The sequence below is a fragment of the Colias philodice genome, chromosome 22 (assembly GCF_061535455.1).
Source record: "Colias philodice isolate Cphi_HAF_F1 chromosome 22, ilColPhil1 Martin Lab GWU primary, whole genome shotgun sequence".
NCBI lineage: Eukaryota > Metazoa > Arthropoda > Insecta > Lepidoptera > Pieridae > Colias > Colias philodice.
In genome coordinates, this window is record NC_143107.1 from 7,210,677 (window position 1) to 7,232,740 (window position 22,064).

The window sequence follows — 22,064 nt, forward strand, 5'->3', positions numbered from 1 at the left end:
TAAAGGGGTATCCTCTACCACATAACGGTCGTTTGGTAAAACTTTAATTACGCGGTACGGTCCCTGTAGTTTGGGTTCCAACTTTTTAGACTGCCCGCTACCAGATGCAACTGCTCTCAAAATTCGCACTAGATCACCTACTTTATATACTTTTGCCGCTTTTCTTTTTCTATTATACCGTTCTTCACTGACCTTCGCTTGCTGTTGCATCAGGCAGCGTGCATCTAATCTAATATCGTCAATCTTACCGTCTACTATTCCATGTCCTACATCCGAAATTACTTCACTTAATATACCTTGCGAAGGATTTGTAACTCTACGCCCAAATAATAATTCACTAGGAGTTTTTTTTGTGACGTCGTGTATTGTCGTATTAATGCCTAACTGTATATCCGATAGATTATCATCCCATGTTCTAGGATCTTTGCCATGGTTCATGGTTCCCAATGATGCCAATATAGTTCGGTTTGACCTTTCTACTTGACCATTTGCTCGCGGCGTGGCTACTGCATTCATAACATGCTTTATGCCTAAGGCCTGTATAAACTTCCTAAACCTCTTGCTGGTAAAACAGCTACCTCTATCAGAAATGAGGCGTGTTGGAGTACCAAAATACCCAATAAGATTTTTTTTAATTACTTTTATAGTTTCCGACGTTTTGGTACTTTTGACGGCAGCCAAAGAAACAAATTTAGTAAAGGCATCGATGATTACTAAGATATATGAGTTCCCCTTCTTACTCTTAATGAAAGGCCCAACATGGTCCACGTGGACCGTGTGAAAGGGGATTTCTACTTTTTCTATGGAATGTAGGTGACCTTGTCGAGCACCACCTGGCATCTTATGGTGAGCACATTCTAAACATGCTGAAACATATTTGGTGACAAAGGTTCTCATTTTAGGAAACCAATATAATGCCCGAATACGATCTAAAGTCTTTTCTAACCCAAAATGGCCTACGTCATCGTGATTGGCTTTAACAATTTGCCAGCGTGCGCCTCTAGGCACTACCCATTTGATATTATCATCAGCTATGATCCTGTATACACGTCCATTTTTTAATTTGTAATTTTGAAATGTACTTACTATGTTGGGGGATTCTGGATCACTTAATATTTCTTTAATACGCCTTATATCGTCATCTGAAGATTGAACAGTAGTAATCCAATCTTCAGCAGTAACACTAAGTATATCAATAACGTGCAAATCGTCTACTTTTGAGTCTGATGGAGCTCGACTCAGGGCATCCACATGTGACATCTTATCTCCTGGTCGATACTCAATTTCACAGTCATATTCTTGTAACTGCACCCACCATCTTGCAATTTTCGGGATCACATCTCGTTTTGTAAGTGTGGTGCGTAATGAATTACAATCTGTTAGTATTTTGAAGCGTAGGCCTAACAAGTAGACCCTAAACTTGTTTAATGACGCTATCACAGCTAGAGTTTCTAACTCAAACGAGTGAAGTTTCTGCTCTTCTACCGTGGTTTGACGACTGTAGTATGCTACAACTCTCCATAAACCTTTCTCGTCTTTCTGAAGAAGAATACCCGCGATGCCGAATCTACACGCATCCGTGTGTAACTGAGTTTCTAAATTTTTGTCGTATAGTGCGAGAATTGGTCTGCTGGTCAATCGTTTTTTAATCTCTGTAAATGCAGTTGCTTCTTCTTCCCCCCATTTCCAAGGCGCATTTTTCTTTAGAAGACCCGTCAATGGTTTTACTATCAGAGCAAAATCCTTGACAAATCTTCTAAAGAAGCTGGCAAGACCTAAAAATCGTCTAACGTCATGCTGATTTAAGGGAGTAGGAAATTTTGAGACTGCTCCAGTTTTCGCAGAGCCTGGTTGGATACCATTACCACTTATTTCAAACCCTAAAAAGTCTAATTTATCAAACATAAATTTACATTTCTGCATTTTCAGTGTTAAGCCTCCTTCTTTTAATAAGTTCAAAACTTCTTCTAGTCTTTGCAGCGCTTCATCAAAGCAACGCGCGGGTATCAAAACATCATCCATATACACAATTACATAACTTAACCGTGCTTTATTAAGAATCTTATGCATGGCTCTTTGGAAAACCGAAGGAGCGTTTGCTAAGCCAAATGGCATTCTGGTGTATTCATATTGTCCATCTGGCGTGACAAACGCGGTCTTCTCTTGAGACTTCTCCGAGATGGGAATCTGATAGTACCCTGAAGCCAAATCCAGCGATATGAACATCTTATGGCCCGCTAGTTGATCAAGAAGGTCTTCTACCCTAGGGAGAGGATAATGGTCTCGCTTAGTCCTGCTGTTTAAGGCTCTGTAGTCAACACACATTCGCCTCTCACCACTTTTCTTTCTTACCAATACAATGGGGCTCGCGTAAGGTGATGAAGACTCCTTAACTATACCACAATCTAACATTTCTGCTACCATGCGCCTGACATCTTCTCTTTCTGCATACGAGAGTCTATAAGGCCTGTAAACTACCGGTTCTTCATTCTTTAATTGTATATCCATTTCTAATACAGTTGTAAATCCGAGATCCTTAAGACAGGAAGAAAAACAGCTGCTATATCTTGCGAGCAAGTCCTTCACCATTTGTTTTTCTAATTCGCTAAGATTATCCCCTATAACAGGCTCAGATATATCATTCCTGTCAGTGAAATTAACGTTATTTACATATTTACAATCATTACTCATTACCATACTGCGTATCAGCAACTGTTCACGTTCTAGAATTAAACCCTTAGTTCTAGGATTTAAGATAAGAAGACAGCCTAATCCATCTTTTAATTCATATTCTCCCGGAAACAAATAGAATTCAGAACCATTTTGTCCCCGCATACCACCTCTAACATATACAGTACAAGAAAGTTCAGGTTTTGCTAATACTGCGACAGTTTGTATTGCCTCAGGGTTAATATAAGTTTGCTCCCTACATAACAAGTGTATTTTAGCGTTTTGGGTCTTACAAATCTCCAGTTTATCTACGGTTTTAGTAATTTTAATACCCGGCCGTTCTGAAAATGAATGCCCTAGAAGCACTGGATAGTTAATGAGGTTATCATTAATAACTAATATTTCTATATCTTTTTCAGTAATTCCTTGTACCTCAATATTAACTAACGACTTACCGATAGGCTGGTACGGTATATTGCCTAGGCCTTTTAGTAAGGGTAAATCATTTGTGGTCCAATCGAACCCTAGATTTAGGGCGTCCGTCAACCGAATTAGAGTACATTCGCTCCCTAAATCTAAATGACATTGGACATTTACCCCGTTAATACGTATAGGAAAAGTGTAAATACTCGCCGATTGTTGACTAGAGATTTTCAAAACGGTTTTTTCCTTATCTAGCTTTTGAGCGGGTTCCATTTTAGAACACGCATTAGACAAATGACCTAATAAATTACAACGACTACACTTTAATAACGGTTTATTGCATTTATAGCTGGGGTGACCTACTTCGTTACAATTGAAACAAGTTATCCGACCCGGTTCGAATCTATTCGGCTTATTCAAGACCCTATTTGAATTATTTGGTACCGGCCGTTTATCCCTATCTCGAATTGATCTTTCGGTATCCCTAGAAACGCCTGGTTTAACAGTTTTAAAAAATTTGAGTAACTGTTCAGGTTCAGAAAATTGTGCCGCTTGAGCTCCTAGTCTAATACCCCTATCTTCAATTCCATAAATTAGACAATCAACTGCATTTTTGCCATATATGTTGCAACGGTTTAGTAAGTTAATTTTAGTGTAATAATATAATTCGGGAGATTCACTAAACCGTAGTTTTTTATTCAACATTTCAGTTAATAATTCACCATAATTCTGGGTAGATGGAAAAGTTTCAATTAATTTAACTTTCCATTCCTCCCAAGAATACAGCAAAGTGGGGAGACTTTGGTACCACGTTTTAGCTATTCCCGAGAGTTTAGGCAGAGCGTAGTGCACGACTTGTTTTTCTGACCATTCGTAAATTAATTTACATTCCTCAACCTTCGATAACCACGCATTAACAGTCTGTTCTTTTGCCATTGGATCAAAATCAGGTATTACATTGTGAATAGACGAAAATTTATCACTAGAACTAGATTTCATCGATTTAATCGCATCAACAAATGAATCTATTAAAGTACTAGTTACATCGCTTTTATCACCTTTTTGGGGTCTTGTAATAGAACAGTCCTTACTACGTTTCCTACTTCTACGGTCCCGATCAATATTCATAATTCTGCTATCGTGGCGATTTCGTAGCTGACTGCGGCTACGACTTCGATGTTCACCTGATCGTTGGCTGCGACGTTCAATACTACGCCTAGAACGTCGCTCACCGGGACTCCTTTGGTGGTGCTCAGTGTTAGGGCGGCTCCGGTGACTGGCACTTCGGTTCGGGCTTGGGCGCTGACTGCGGCGGTCTGAGCGCTTTTCACTGCGGCGCTCTCTACTACGCCGGCTTCGCTGTTCATTGCCCTCACGACTGCCGTCTCGGCTGCGTGAAGGAGTCCTTGACCAATCACGGCCCATCACCAATCTGATAAAAAAAAATAATCCGAATCAGGTTCATTTATTATTATTAAAAATATATATATGAGTTAGCTTTTATGTTTTAATGTAAAATGCGAATCATAAAGTTTTTTAAATAGTTTAGTCACTCAACCTTATTACCAGAGTGTAGCCCTGGTCAAATATTGTCAAGATTCCAAACTATTCAATTCTGTGTATTGCTAGCACTATCAGGGAGTGCCCTGACCACGTGTTAACAACTCACATAATATATATATTGTTATACAATAATATCATAAACGTATCACATGATAGTTTAGTCACTCAACCTTATTACCAGAGTGTAGCCCTGGTCAAATATTGTCAAGATTCCAAACTATTCAATTCTGTGTATTGCTAGCACTATCAGGGAGTGCCCTGACCACGTGTTAACAACTCACATATATAATGTTCAATACAATAATATCATAAACGTGTCACCTGATAGTTTAGTCACTCAACCTTATTACCAGGGAGTAGCCCTGGCCAAATATTGTCAAGGTCCTAAACTATTCAACTAGTGTCTTGCTAACACTATCAGGGAGTACCCTGACCACGCATTAACAATTCACGTACGTACATGTAATGTTGTAAATTATTCGATTAAATAATCTAAAATCACAGTCGTATCACCAGGGAGTGCCCTGGCCAGATTCGATCTGGATCGTAGATCACTTAAAGCGTCGTTTGTTAACATTATGAGGGTATGTGGACCCGGCCAAATGATAACAATCAACGTTCGATACACGCACAAGGATTATTTATTTATTCACATATTTGTGGGCAAATGGACGATAACAAGCCTGTTATTAAACTAACAAGCATAGTTTAAAATACATAAAGAAAAAAAAAATCCTTTATAATAATTATGATCCATGTAAACTATATATTAATAAAAGACGGTGGTAAAAAAAAAAATATATAAGAAAAATGTCACATTACCTTGTTATCGTTATCCCACTTCTGAAGCTGTTGGGTTGTGGAATGAAACGCCTTCTTCACAATTGATATTTTAATATTCCTCCTTGTTACATTCACTTTTTACTATAATATTCGCAATCTTTCACAATCTTAAATAATAGATTTAAATAACCCTAAAACAAGCATGAGGCACGGCTAAGGCACTGACTTGTTGACCGCACTGGTCGGCTGTTCAGGATCAATTGCTAGCTGATCGTTTCTTCAAAAAATGTGAGCGATCGACTGACAACTAAAGCGGTGTTTACACGGGTGACTAAAGCCGCACGATTTCCGCCGCACGGCGAAAATCGACCGTCTAAATGGCAATTCAGCTAGGCCGCAAGTGACTAAAATCGCAAGCCCCAAAGTAGACTAGCATCCGACTTTTGCCGCGTGGCGACCGGCCGCATGCGGCTGGTGACTAAAATCGACCGTGAAAATGCTCATTCGCAGGCGACCGCTTGGTCAGACTGGTTGTCTCCGCGCTCGCACCTAGTCCACCAACCAACTAGTCACCCGCGATTTTCATCGACTCGTGTAAATCGGGTAGCGATTCGGCTAGGACAGGCGATGCGACTGGTGACTTGCCGCACGGCTAAAATCGACCCGTGTAAACACGCACTAACCGACTGGAGGGGAGGTTAAGTTGTCAGGCGGTAGATTATAAATAACAGAAAACCTTGTCTATGGAAAATAATGTACTATGTATGATTTTAAGATTTGTAACAAATGTTTTCTTTTTTTTACGTTTTTATTTCGCTTTTATAGTTGCTTTATAATCATTTCAACTAAGTATCTGGAAAATGATTTTAAGCAAACACGTCATGTTGTCCTATTAATGCCCTAAAATGTATAAAACCGCTTCAAAGAGGTTTCAATTCTTCAATTGACATCGATTACTTGTAGATTATTGATTATATTAGTGATAATATTATTTACTTTTACATCGAATAAATGATATTGTTTTTTATAATAATTATTAATAGCTTATGTATTACTTACTGTTACATCTATAGAAGTATCCAATAATAAAGATGCACATAGCAAACGCGAAGAAGTTTTGGTTCAGCGCATTAAAAATGGCGGACTCGAAAGCTGTCGCCTCTCGATGGTGCAGATCCCATCCCATCAGGACTGTCCCAAATGCTATTGGGATTGAAATGATGAACAGGACCTTGAGGAGCTGGAATGTGTAAAGGTTATAGTCTGTTTTGTTTCTTGGTGGAATTGCCTTTGAGATAATTATTAGAGAAAAATAATTCGGTTATTTCCAATTTCGTGCTGCCAATTCGTGGTTGTAAATATTATTTTAATCTGTTTCAAATATAAATGAATTAGCGGAAATAGTGAAGAGAATGTTGTTTTCTTTATACCTATATAAAAGTATAAATTAATTTTATAAATTAAATTGTTTGACCTAATGATGACGATTTTTAGATGATTATTTATTTCTAACTTCCGACCGCGTTTAAATCTTTAAAAATGGCAAGCTCTTAACAATTATTATCGTGATTTTTTATTATTATCTTAATCTTCTTGAATTTCTTTTTAAATAATCAGGTTAATCGACAGGTATAAAATTCATAATTTTACGTTACATATAAAAAAATCAAATTTCTTAATATAGTTAAAATACTACAGAAATTGCGCCAAACTACACTTACCCATGATTCTCCCAGATTCCATTTCTTATTCTGTGCTCGATGGTAGAACCAGGCAGTCAATACACCCAGGTGGTAGCCAGCCCAGTTACCCTGGGCGGAGACATACGCGTGGTAGAACGTGTCGTTGTATCCGAAAATGTTTCTTATTGACCTGGAAGTTATATGAAAATTAGACAAAAATTGCTTGTAATGAAATGAAAGAAACAAACATACTTTCGCAATTATAAAATTTATAATACAATATTAGCAATAAGGATATCACAGAAAATCTGTATCTCTCCAACTTACTCAGGGAATATGCTAACACGTATAGGCAGTAGTTCCATGAAGTAGCTCTGTAGGAAGGGAATCAAGAGGCTGATCACCATCACCAGCGATAGCACTGGTACTCCAGACCGTGGCCATCTCCAGATGATGAGCATGATCACCATCGTCATCAGGAATAGTTGGGTATCTGTGCCTAGATACCTGGAATAAAAAATATATGAATACATTTAAACATTCGTATATACAGTGGATATACATACCTAGGTATTAGGTATACACAATATACATTTATATTTTCACTAGTGGTCCGCCCCGGCTTCGCCCGTGGTACATATTTCGCAATAAAAGGTAGCCTATGTCCTTTCTCGGGTATCAAAATATCTCCATACTAGATTTCATGCAAATTGGTTCAGTAGTTTAGGCGTGATTGAGTAACAGACAGACAGACAGAGTTACTTTCGTATTTATAATATTAAGTATGGATATAAACATACTCACATATTTAAAGCATAAAATTAAAATCAGTTTTGATGGGGTATTCATGATTATTTATTTATGTATACACTATACGTATAATGAGACACTAACTTTTATTTGAATAAACATATTTTTATAATTGTATTTCAGACTAACATTCAAGTTTCGTGTCCAAACAATGCATATATTTTTTTAGTATTTGTTACAAAATAGAAGGAAAGTTACAAGTACTACAGTTGTTATTTTGAACGAAGTTTTGAACAATGTTAAGCCAGATTAGAGTTCGTACAAAAAATCCCTCCTTAATAAGTGCATAGGTACGTTATAAAAAACATATTGCTAAAATCTTTGTTGCAATTCTTATAAGCCAAATGTGGCTATGTGGCATATTACATCTAGCTTATGAGACGCCGTAATTTAAAATAATAAATAGATTAAGTAACTTTTTGTATTGTCAAGTTATGAAACTCATTATAAAAAGTTTTTTTGTTTGTCTGTTCGCAACAAATAATCTCCGAAAATATGATATCGATTATAGATAATACGTAAAATAAATTATTTATGGATCTTTATTGTTATAATGTATTGTAATGAAAATGTACGCTGATCGACTTGAAATGTAATGTTTCTAAATACTGAAATATTTTGGAAAACCCGTACTGTAAAATGCTATTTATTCCATTCAAGTTTTCCCAATTTTTTATCTCCACCGGGAATCGAACCCAGGACCATAATTTTCCACTCAACCACTGTACCAAAGAGGTCTAAGAAACACATGTAATCTTGCATTATTATAATAATCTCAAATCTCACACGTTTCCTTTCACAACTGTCATTTTATTTGTTTTTTCTTAGAACTCGTTTTTTATTAGGCAATATAAGTACGATGTTAAAACAAATAGTTTTATGTATTACGTTATTATTATTAAGACATGACAGTTAAGTGCTAGGTCAGTGGGTAGGTATATTATAGAATTATATTAAATATGCAGATATTTTAGGCAAGGTATAATTATTATTGTGTATGTTCTTACAGAAAGACCTTGCCATATTTTATCTGCGTAATGTTTGCTTTTCGTTTTATTTAGGCGTATTTTATTCTTGTCTAGTGTACTTAATTAAATATTTTATATTACTTCTTTGATTGTTTCATACAATCTTTGTAATAGTTAAATGGATTGTATACAATTTTAACACGTAAAACATCTACTTACTATTAAAGATACAGCTGCCACCAGCTTCTATGATATCTTACCAAAAATAATTCAAAAAACTTATCACGCTTGCATCTAACGGTCTCCCGATATAGGTGTTATCTCAGCCAATTTTGATAAAACTTTACCAGGAAGATAACTCAAAACACTCACCACGCCTGCGGCAAGCACAGATACTCGAACGGGAATACATTCGGCATCAGTATGACCAGCTGCCACCAGTTCATCCTGCACATGTCGCGCTCTCGCTTCACCACCGCGTCCCACATGGGGCCGGATCCCATGTGTGGGACCCACGTCATGGCGAGTCCCATCACCACTAGGACCGCTGGCATCAGCCTGTAGACAAATTTTATTTTATTTTTTGTACCTTTAATATTGTTATATCTATACTTAAAATTATAAAGCTAAAGAGTTTGTTTGTTTGAACGCGCTAATCTCATGAATAGACCTACTGGTCTATATATTATCATCACGCTAAGATCTACAGGAGCGGATCAAAGCGGGCGAAGCCGCACGAGAAAAGCTAGTATTAAATGTAACTTACCTAAGCCATCTATTAACAATAGCCATGGGGATAGTCTTCAAACTAAACTGATGGGATTCTGCATACGTTAACATTTTGTAGGCCATAAGAAAACCTCCCATGACGAAGAAGATTTGCACTATGATACGAGCGTTGAACAGCAGGGACTTGAAGAAATCGTCGTAGGACTGGAAGGAAGAAACATTACTATATAGAAGAAACATCACAACATTATTTTTTTTTTCTTTATGATTGCGCCTTCGCGTTTAACCAGCATCGTACATGTCCTTTATTTTTACGGTTGCCTGGAAGAGATTGCTTTAAGCAATAAGGCCGCCAATTGTGCACTTACCATATTCATGTTCTCCATGTTCAATTATATATGTTTTTTATTACTGGTATTGTACAATAAAGTGTAAAAATAAAAATAAATAAATAAATAAATTACATTACTACTAAGTCTAAAAAGTTTGAATAAGGTACATAAATTTGTTCATTTTAAGTGGGTCAAAATCGACAGTAAGGGCCCTTGTCCACTAATAATGTGCGAGGAATGTGTTAATAACCAATAGCATCGCTTTAAACGCTAAACGCTTCAAACTTCAAACTAAATGAAGCAATGTGATTGGTTATTTATTTACAAACACATTCCTCGCTACAAAAAAAAAGCAAAAATTACGATTCCAATGCGATTTAAAATTATTAAAAAGAAAACATTCGAAATTCAATATTCGATTGACCAGCAAAGACCGTGCGACGCGCGAATTAAAAAAAAATCACTCAGGTTTTGGCGCGAATGCTTTTCCCATTTAACAAAATAAAATGGATGCTTGTGGTTGAAAATTAAACATTGTTTATCCTCTTTGCGGTGTGCAATACAGGATTTTATTTTATAGGTTACGATTTGCGGCGAGAAACATTGCATATAATCAGATGGTTGAATGGTTTTGAGATTTAACAGCAAATAAATGTAATTGAACTAAAAACACGCGTTACAAATACATAGGGTTTAAATAATCGTATTGACACCGATCTTATAAGTGTACAAAGATTAATTTGGTAAATCTGTTCTTTTAAAATGGGTCAAATCGAGAAAGGAGTCGGTACAGGCATTGAGGTATATTATAGAGAGGACACCAGAACAAAATCTGTGCGACAAGCGCGGCGGCGCGGGGCGGCTAGTAAGTCATACAATTTGCAAATATATTCTGCCTATTATTTCTTATAAATTAAAACCAATCAATGTAACAAATAAATATTGTTTATCTTATTAAAAAAATATGAATAAACTTATCAATTAAAACCAATCAATGTAACAAAAAAAATGGTTTGAGACGATTGACTCTAACTCGTGTTAGAAAAAGTGTAGTAGCGATTTGCTCTCTAGTACGTAGTACATAGTAACTCAATGCATACAGGTGAAGTAGGTATAAGCAAGCTAATAAAGCTTAGAAAAAATGTGTGCGTGTACTAGTGTACACACGTAAGAAACTTCTTTATGGCCTTATTTTTCAAAAAATAATGTACTATATGCAACTTTACAGAAATACGTCGAATCACGCGTGGTAGGGATGAGAAAAAGATGGCGCGTAACGGAAAAATGTTACACTAAATTTTTTTCCAATCCCGATAAAGAAGTTTCACTTCAAAAACCTAAAAACACGCTTTAATAAGATGAAATTATTGTATTATTTTATTATTAGGTTTTTAAACGTAGGAGCGGTGATCATTGATCAGTGTGCAAGTTAGAATCAAATCTGTCCGTTTAAAGTAGGTCAAAATCGAGTCCAAAGAAGCCAACATACAAGTAGATTACTGTTATAAGAATGATTTAAATCTATAATGGATGTAACAATTTCATAATACACTTTTGTCATTATTTTGCACTTAACTGACTTTGAAAGTAATCAATTAGGAACGGAATTATAATCATTAAATGTATTTGGAGTTAAGGTGTATTAATTTTAGGTTATTCCAAGGTCTTCTATATTGCATAACTAAAATGAATGGACCGATATTGATTTAGTTTGTTTAGTTGCAAAACTCGTAAGTGGAATAAATAAAAGATTTATTTGTTTTTTTCTGTCTTTTTATATTATGACATAACATACAAAGTTCAATTACAATCGAACCAAAATACGTATAAATAAAAGTATGTGTCACGAAAATGTTAAAAATATGTAATGAGTAATAACGATTCGAAAGTGCTTCTATAAGAAGTCTAATAGAATAAATAAATGTTTGAGTTTGAAAAATGAGTTAATCCTATTACAGTCACAGACCATAAATTGATAGAAAAGAAAGTATGCAAATTCGTTTCGAAAATATTTTTTCCTTAAGAAATTAAAATTTCATGAGATTAAACGCTTTCAACAATACAAACTTTTCATACTTCCAATTTAATAATATTTATTCTCTTAGGAATATTGTTTGATATTTCTAAGAGGAAATTTTACTTCAGCACCTACTTTTTATACTATACTTATTACTAAACTGTGGTATAACACCACATTATTGAAAACATTAAAAGAACAAACATTTTCTTTTAGCAGCATTAAATGATAGTCACAATCACAAGGTTGTTACGACCGATGCACATTGCAATTTCATATCGCAATGACCGGTAGGCCTAATTTTGCAACACTGTGCAATAATGCAGTTAAATACATCTAAATGCTAGACTTAGTTTTCTAGATGTCGAGTATTTCGAAAGTGAACTACTTAATCTATACTAATATTATAAAGCTGAAGAGTTTGTTTGTTTGAACGCGCTAATCTCGGGAACTACTGTTCCGATTTGTAAAATTCTTTCGGTGTTAGATAGCCCATTTATCGAGGAAGGTTATAGGCTATATATCATCACGCTACGTCTAACAGGAGTGGACCTACGGGGGTGAAACCGCGCGGAGCAGCTAGTCTTGCATAAATAAGTAGTTGACTTTAATGGGAAGGATAGAGTAATCTACTGACTCTTGCATATATAATTTAATGTATTTTTGTAGTAGGATAGATTGAGGAAGATAATAATTGAAAGTGAATTTACTTCTTGTGGTAGTGCGATAAATGCTTGCTCTAGTAGGGTGAGGTTTAGGGTTCAATTCGATAAATAAGTTATTAAAAAATAATTTATTACCTACTTGTTGGTAATGGAAAATGGATTGACGATAAAAGAAAACATTTTAAAAATGGTGATATTTTTGAGCTAAAATTATACTTGAAATTCCTTTTAAATATCTGATATGTTTTACATAAAAAGGTAAAAATAATGAAATATTATAGCTTTTACTGAAAGACAATCGAATATTTGTAGTATACAATTTCTTGTTTTTAAATCGACCTTCAAGCGTTCCCACAAAAATAAAACTTTTATTTCAGCAAGGGCACCAACTTATCTTAATCCAAGCACTTCAAATTTTTACGCATTTAATCAGACCAGACGGTCACTAGTTTTATAGCGTCGCCTATCGTGACATAAAAACTTCTGAAGAACCAGCCCCCCTAGACAAGTGGCTTTCTATTAGCGTAAAGTTCAATAGAATAGATTATGAATGTATGAGATTGACGTTTGATTACGACGACGACGACGATTGATTACGTCAATCTCATACATTCATAATCTATTCTATTGAACTTTACGCTAATAGAAAGCCACTTGTCTAGGGGGGCAGGCTGTAAAACTGATACATATCCATGAATATCTACTTTTGCTTACAGCTGTCTCTTAAGGTGCTTTTTCACTAATAATATGCGAGAATGTGTAGTGAGGAATGTGTTTCTTAATAACCAATAGTATCGCTTCAAACGCTAAAAACTTCAAACTAAATGAAGCGATATGATTGGTTATTTCCAAACACATTCCTAACATCACATCCTCGAACATTATTGTTTGAAAAGTATCCTATTCACAATGGGCAGCGTTGGCCCAACAAATGATCGTGGTTGTTTGCCATTATGGCGATTATGAATGAATACAATGACGGCCGATCATAAACATTGAGGCCCTCTATCGTGATTGCCTCTACTCGCCCAACGCTGCCTATTGTGAAGAGGTAACTGCTGTCTCTTAGAAATTTCCCTACGTTGACAACTTGAATATGGGCTTAACATTAATGAATTTGAAATTGAGGTATTATCTTCTGTAAAATCTTTCTTAGTAGAGCTATTTATGGAACAAAACATGTTTTTGTATAGACATCTTGAATGTCAGAAAATGCTTTTGTTTTGCTTCATTATGTTTGACCGTACAGATTTAACTTTGTACACATATCAAGGATCATTGACAATACAATAATTTCACGAGTACAAGCGTGCGTTTTAGTTTTTTTTTTTATATATTTATAATTTCATTTTTATTCTGCATATAAGTAAGTATACATAATTATAAATAATTTGTTTAGTAAGGATGTTGACTTGTGGCAACGAAATTGACTCTGATAAACATATAATTTATTTAGGAATAAAACATAATGACATATAAATATAATATACTATAATAATAGTGAACGTGGTCCTAAGGCTTACGAAAGCCTAGTACTAACTACTAAGTACTAACTTAGGTCATTGACATTCATTAGGCCGTTCACCCGCTAAGGATTAGATTGTTTACAAAGCAATTGTTAAGTTAGATTAAGTTTAAGTTTTGCAAGAATTATCCGCCAAGTTACAGCTTAGGCGACTTATAATTAAAAGGAAAATTGGATTATTTGTTAATTATTTTGGAAATTTATTCATTAACGCAATTGCTGTTAAATATAAGTAATGCTTTTAATTTAATTTTAAATAAGAATACACTATTCCATTTTAATATTTATTTATTGTTGTTTTAGGGCCGATTTTTCAATGCTTGGATAAAACTTATTCGTCTAATAAATTGGACGGATAAGTTTTATCCAAGCATTGAAAAATCGGCCCTTAGTTACACAATAAGTGAGTAAATAAAAGGCGTGTGCAAAATGCAAGTGTGCCAAAAAACTCTTATTATTGACGGAAAAATATTAAGAATTTCTTCGTATTCAGTTTGCAAAATGTATAAATGATATAATCAAACCCCTTGTTCTTGTGCAGAATTGTTTGTGGTTTAGACTTTAATATACCTTAACGATAAACCTTAATGATAATGGTTTATGATACGTTATTATTTTTTTATTTTAAATTAACTTATTTAAACTTAAACTTATTTTTTCAAATTAACACATTTCAAATATACATGAAACTTTCAAATATACATAAGTGAAGTCCCATGTCCCCTAGTGGGGTAAGGGGCAGATGCATTATACATCTGTTTCACTGATCGAATTTCTTTAGAGACAAGTAGGTGATCAGCCTTCTGTGTCCTGCCAGACCGAGACATTTTTTTTTCTTCGTCTCCACCGGGAATCGAACCAGGACCCCTCGGTTTTACGCTCACGCGTCAACCACTGTACCAAGGAAGCGGTCAACTATACATAAAACTATTAAATTACTCGATTTGAAATGTTTCTATACAAGGTAACACGTGATTTAAGACTAGTAAAAATCAAATAATAATAATTGATCATTAATACCGATGATAATAAAACACGCAAGTCAAATGCACTTAACACTATTTGCAATTTAGTTACACAATACATAATTATATTTATTACTGATTTATCTTCCATTAATTTTTAAGAAATAGAATTGTAATGTTGAAAATTATATATTATGGTGTTGAAAATTACGAACAGAGCTTTTTAGCTGTACTAGCTTTATGCCCGCGGCTTCGCCCGTGTTTTCAAAGAAGATCCCGCATAGTTCCCGTTCCCGTGGCATTTCCCTGATCCTATGTGTTAATCTGAGTTACTCTCTACGTGTGTGCCAAATCATGCAAATCGTTTCAGAAATTTTTGATTGAAGGACTAACAAACATACAAGCTTTCGCATTTATTATATTAGTAGGAACAAGTAGGATTTATAACTAGAACTATTCGCGCATACAATTCTAAAAATATGTTAAAATACTTACATTTTCTATGAAATCAGGGTTTTCTGTGTATCCATAACCGATAAATATCATCGAATGAAGACCAAGGATCATCACCATTGTATAGAACCTGTAAACAAAGTTTTGATAAATATTTATTCGTTTTCGCTTTCGCTTCGCTTCGTTCGCTCCCTTGCCTATATTATGTTGTAACAAGTTATATTATAGCGAATATTACGCGAGCAAAGCGTGCTGATTAAATACGAAATATAGATTTCGCGGAGCCATTTTTGAGCTGAGTCATCAGGAATTGCAGATGAAAAATTTATTACTTTATGTATACAAATTTTTTTGTCGCAATCATGTTGTTTAACGTGATCAGTGTATTCAAAACTACATGTCCCTTCGCGCTTAGTATACCGATAGTGGGACACCCTGTATAATATATTTATTACTCTGTTTATTTATTATTCTATACCATTAGATGAATAATCAACATCAAATGTATTGTTCTAGAATAGATTACCAAGTAAATTTATATATTAATATTTAATTGTAACCTTAACATACCTATACAGTGGGATTCCGAAGGTTAGAGAAACTTTGTTTTAGTTTACTGGTCCTTTGACAAAGTTTGTGAGAAGATTAAAGATTTATACGGACCTCAGATTATGTAGGACTTTCGGAAATATATAAAACTAGCTTTCCGCCCCCGGCTTCGCCCGCGCAGTCAAAGAAAAACCCGCATAGTAATTGCTTCAGTAGTTTAGGCGTGATTGAGTAACAGACAGACAGACAGAGTTACTTTTGCATTTATAATATTAGTATATAAAATTAGTTCGACTTTGCTGGCATGGGCACTCTAGAGAGATTCGAAAAGTAATCTTTTTTAATGTATTATGTCACAATTTTCAAGTATGAACCAACCCCCTATTTCCAGATTGATAACTTAATTCATATATTATCTAAGTTAAATATCATCAAAATCTGTTCAGCCTTTTCGTGTTACAACGGAACACAAAGCTCAAAGTGATAATAAATAACTCAAGAAATGCTTACCGCATTGCTTGAAAACATTTGAAGATGCCTCCATCAGCACTGCCGCCATATTTTAAAGCTTTCCAATTCTTTTGCAAACAAAACGCCAAAAAATATCTGTTGCCTGGATAAAAAAAATAGTCAACATTAAATTTCTAAATGTAGGATATTTGGGTAAAAAACAAACATGAATTTGTTGATCTAATCAATCAAATTGATAAAGTTGTTTAGATATTGTTCAAAGTAAAACCAAAACATATTAATTACATTAGCTATTTGCCCGGGCTTTTCCGATTGTATAATAACTAACACAATGTTTATTTAATTAGGATAATATAGTGTTGCTTATTGTGAAGTTGTATTATGATCTTCGAAGTTGAAACTTGAACGCGCTAATATCAGATACTAATGGTACGTTTTGAAAAAATATTTCACCGTTATAAATTTATCCACCCAGAAGAGTCCCACCTCGTGATCGAATTTTTTCTATTCTTTATAAATTTATATTTATAAAGCATTTGAATGCCTTAAAACCAAAAATATAAATTTCACCGTTAGATAATAGCCATAGCCAATTCATTGAGAAAAACTACATAATAATAAATTGTATGTATGTGTCTTTCTTTCATGCTCTTGCTCTAACAAAAATAATAGCTTAGCAATGCGGATAAAACCGCGGGGCACAGCTAGTCAAAGAACTACGTAGTAATTAGTTTAGACACAAAGCTATTAACACATTACAAATGAAGGCCCCATAAATAAACTAATTACAACTGAAAATAGCCGTGGAAATCCACATGTCACTAAATTATTCAATGTTCCTGAGTTGGGTGAAACTTTATATAAGTGACACATCAATTACCGACTGTCATTTTTGGGATAGACAAACATACTGATTTGTTACGTGATAAGTGCTGTTTTGGGTTGGTATTATTAGGTGAAGGTATTTTGAGAAAAGAGTTTGTGTATGGGAAGATATTTTGAGAAATTTTGTGCTTCGAGTACCTATAATTATAATAATGTTGCAGTGATCTGGTTGAATCTGCTATTTGATTGAATGACTAACGCTTTCATATAATGGCATTATTCAATTGAATGACTAGGCTAAATGTTGATTTAACAAGCGTTATTCAACGAGATGACGGCGACATTTTTTTAGTTCGACTTAAATTATTAATATAATAATATGATACTTTTATTACTAAAATTTGAGTTTAGGTATCTACTACATACAAAATAATATAACATTTTACAATTAAAATAAATAAACACTTACACTGCTTATCTTCAGGGGGCCAGAAGAAATAGTACGCAGTGCATCCAAGATTGACGAATAATATCAGCAGTATCAACAATCCAATTATTATATCCAACGTGTCTATGGGTAATTGATCTTCTTGTGTCTTACAATATCGTACTGATAAGGATTCCACCTGATAACAAAATGATTAACAGCCTTAATAAACAAATATAATTTTCGTTATTAGTAGGTACAGGTAAGCAAGGGAAAAGGAATTTTAAAGTGGCCAAGTAGATTTTGAGTTACATCGTAATAATTAATATTTCATATTATACTAGTAGGTACATGAGCTTACTCGTTGTCGTTATAAAGTGTGTTTTGAAAATATTATCATGATCATATAAGAAAACCCCACACATAGGTTTGTAAGAACAACAATCTTTAAAATGCAAGTTGGACTCGCGACACTAAGGGTTCCGTACAAATAAATATAATTATATTCCGTATATATTTCGTAAAATATTTTTCTTTAAATTACTCTTTTCAATCGCAAAAAATACGTCTTATTTTATTATATTGATAGCTTTCAATATAAGAACACTAGACACAAAAAATACACTCCATAGTTATTTTTTCGGTCTACAAAAATTCTAAATTTTGAAAGAAAAAAAGAAAACGTTTATTTAATGGCACATAGCCTCACAAGGACATTATGAAAACAATTAAATTTAATTTTAAGCTCTTCCCTATAATATTAAATAAACAAACTTACCTGTAACCCATACCCCTCATGTATACTAGCGTTGAAGCATTCTCTCAAAGCAGTAACAGTAAGTTCGGTCACATTCGCATGAGACATGTTCATGCCACAGTGCTGTGTGCCACAGACGCCCCTGTGTAGTTTCGTGTGCTTGTAGTTATGGTAGTATTGTGAGGAGAAATTCTGCAATAAAAAAATGTGTGCGTGTACTAGTGTACACACGTAAGAAGTGAAACTTCTTTATGACCTTATTATTCAAAAATAATTTACTATATGCAACTTTACAGAAATACGTCGAATCGCGCGTGGTAGGGATAAGAAAAAGATGGCGCGTATCGGAAAAATGTCACGCGTAACGAAAAAATGTTACACTTAATTTTTTTCCAACCCTGATAAAGAAGTTTCACTTCAAATATATATTATTTGACATTAAGTAAATGTTGACAATATAAAAAAATCGGTGAAGACGATTGCAGTTCAAAATGTAACAATGAAAAAATGTTCCAATTCTGTCTCACATTTTTATCCTATATTCTATAGACAAAGTACTGTATAAGTATACAGTCTAAACTCGTGTCTTTAATATTACACAAATCTTTATAATGCTACTTATTACCTTTTTGGATAAAATCGGGTTTTGAAATCGATAAAAATTAAAAATATTCAAACTACCGTCATGTAAATAAAAAGAGCGTGTGAGCCAAGCACACGTGTCAGAAGTGAAACTTCTTTGGCAAGATTGAAAGATACCAAAATCGTCGCCTTAGTCCATGACGTGACGGTATTGTCATGACCTTGAAATTTTACTCTCAATGCGCATAAAGAAGTTACACTTCAAAAACTTAAATGCGATTTATTCCTTTTTAAAACGAGTTTTAAACCCGTTAAAATTACCTTAATATACTGATACAGTGGTGTATCATCTTCCAGCAGCTCCATATCAACTATACAGTACACAGCATCTTTATCTTTGAGACATTTGTCGAAGTCATCCAACTCGGAGAGAGCCGGCATGGAACTGTAGTCGAATACATCCCGGGTTTCTATGGAGAAATGTTTATTTTTTATTTTAGAATTAAAAAACAAATAGTTCTAAACTTTATTTTTAATTTTAGTATTAAAAATTTAAGAAATCAAGAGTTTCGTGGTTAGGAAGTCTTATCAGAAAAGTCAGTGATTAACCCGCAGTGCTCCGCCCTTGTTGGTGATGATGGCGTGATGATTATATAGCCTTATAGTCTTCCTCGATAAATGGGCTATATAACACCGAAAGAATTTTTCAAATCGGACCAGTTGTTCCTGACATAAGCGCGTTCAAACAAACAAACTCGTCAGGTTTATAATATTAGTATGATTAAACCTACTACTAAACTACGCTTAACCACTTAACCTAGGTTTACATTCATGCCATTTCACCATCGCAATGCAACGCAAGTTGCATTTCCGATCAAACCTGTTATTTGAAATAACTAGAAATTATAAACGTTTTGTTTGTAAATAAACGAGAAACTAATCTATACTAATAAGTAATAATATAGAGGTGAAGAGTTTGTCTGTTTGTACGTGCTAATCTCAGGAACCAAATGTCTGATTTGAAAAATTATTTTACTGTTAGATAGTCCATTTATCGAGGAAGGCTATCAATAGGCTATATTATATTATCATCACAATAAGACTAAGCGGAGCGGAACAATTCGGGTAAAACCGCGGGGCCCAGCTAGTATTGTTATTGAATGTTAATTGAAAAAAACGTGTCATTTTCAATTTATAATTTTCAATAAAATTTTTAAAAACAATTTTCGTTAGAAATTAGAGTAGGTATTAGGTAACATTTCAAAATACATAACTTAGAAATTGATATCAGCCGATATCATAATCATAGATTAACGGTAGATTAAGTTAAACCCAGATTAAACAAGTTAGTTACACTTTTGAAATCTAGAAAGGATTGCAAGCAAGATTCTAAAATATGATGTAACTGCAGGCCTTTTTCGATATCAAGTTACCTAACTATACAGGATGTCCCACTATTGGTATACTAAGCGCGAAAGGACTTGTAGTTTTGCATACACTGATCACGTAAAAAATACTTAAACAACAAAATTACGTCAAAAATTGTTTGCTAAATTTTTCCTGAAAATCCATGTTTTCTTCTCTAGCTTCGCGCAACCGGCATATACCGCTTCTCTAATGTGAGCATTTTGTCTATGAAAACATAATCTTCAACGATCGCTCACGTGCTGGTGGCAAAGTTGGGCGGGTTGCTTGTTATGGGTGTACACATAGAGTTTTAAGAATTCATCTATTTGAAAAAAAAATGCGTCTGGAATTTTATAAGTATTTTTTACGTACTCAGCGTATGCAAACCTACAACCCCCTTCGCGCTTAATATACTAATATTGGGACACCCTGTATAGTTACCAAGTAATCGATCAATGTGTGAAATCATAGTAATAACTTTCCTTCGGCTTTGTCCGCTTTGTTTTAACATTAACAAATACTTAAATTTTCTTCGAGAACTCATCTATCCATTGATGAAAACAGAATGAAAATTGGTGAAACAGTTTTTGAGTATTTCGAACAAATGTAGCAGAGATATCTGTTTATATGATATATATGTAATATCACTAGCTTTTCGCTCCCAGTTTCGCTCGCTTCGTAGAAAACTTAACAAATTATATGCTGAAAACTTCCTCAAGAATCAATCTGTCTCTCAGAGCGTGTATGCCGAGCACACGCGCCAGAAGTGAAACTTCTTTGGCAGATTCAAAGATAAGTACCTAAATTGTTGCCTTACTCCATGACATGACGGTATTGCCATGAAGCGACATTGAAATTTTACTCTCAACTTAGCTTTAAGCGTTTCACTTCAAAAGCTTAGAAACTTCATCGAGATCCGTTGCGTAGTTTTAAAGGTCTAATCATACATAGGGACGGACAGACAGCGACGGCGACTTTGTTTTATACTAAGTATGTAGTTATGTAGTTATTATATAATATGTAGTTTATCGTTGTATAAATGTCCTATTATTTAATACCTCAATAGCTTATTTAATATATATATATATATATATATCTTATATATAAAATTCTCGTGTCACAATGTTAGTCTGCATACTCCTCCGAAACGGGTGGACCGATTCTCATGAAATTTTCTATGCATATCGGGTAAGTCTGAGAATCGGCCAACATCTATTTTTCATATGTACCACGGGCGAAGCCGGGGCGGGCCGCTAGTATATATATATACAGCATTTATAATCAAATGCATTATTTAATTCCAAAAACCTAATTATTTTTGGCTTTAATTAAGTGGTTATTTTTAAAATGTTATTTTTGTTTTTTATTATTTTGGAATTTAAGGTTATTACATATTTAGAGAAGGTCTTTTTTTTAATTAAGCAACAATATATAAATATTTATTTTGTTTATATTGCATTG

At 34.3% G+C, this 22,064-nt stretch overlaps 1 protein-coding gene across 2 annotated transcripts in view; it reads right to left on the reverse strand.

Moving 5' to 3' along the window:
• LOC149478514 (nose resistant to fluoxetine protein 6-like) overlaps nt 1–22,064 on the reverse strand; it is a 38,231-nt gene that overhangs the window by 12,672 nt on the left and 3,495 nt on the right. For both annotated transcript variants that reach the window (XM_089709312.1, XM_089709311.1), the window contains exons 2-11: nt 19,518–19,666; nt 18,636–18,806; nt 17,900–18,056; nt 16,645–16,747; nt 15,628–15,715; nt 9,666–9,832; nt 9,272–9,457; nt 7,449–7,628; nt 7,161–7,311; nt 6,499–6,679 (exon numbers count right to left, since the gene is read on the reverse strand). In XM_089709312.1, the coding sequence (XP_089565438.1) occupies nt 6,499–6,679; nt 7,161–7,311; nt 7,449–7,628; nt 9,272–9,457; nt 9,666–9,832; nt 15,628–15,715; nt 16,645–16,747; nt 17,900–18,056; nt 18,636–18,806; nt 19,518–19,666 (1,533 nt within the window). The remainder of the gene's footprint in view (nt 1–6,498; nt 6,680–7,160; nt 7,312–7,448; nt 7,629–9,271; nt 9,458–9,665; nt 9,833–15,627; nt 15,716–16,644; nt 16,748–17,899; nt 18,057–18,635; nt 18,807–19,517; nt 19,667–22,064) is intronic.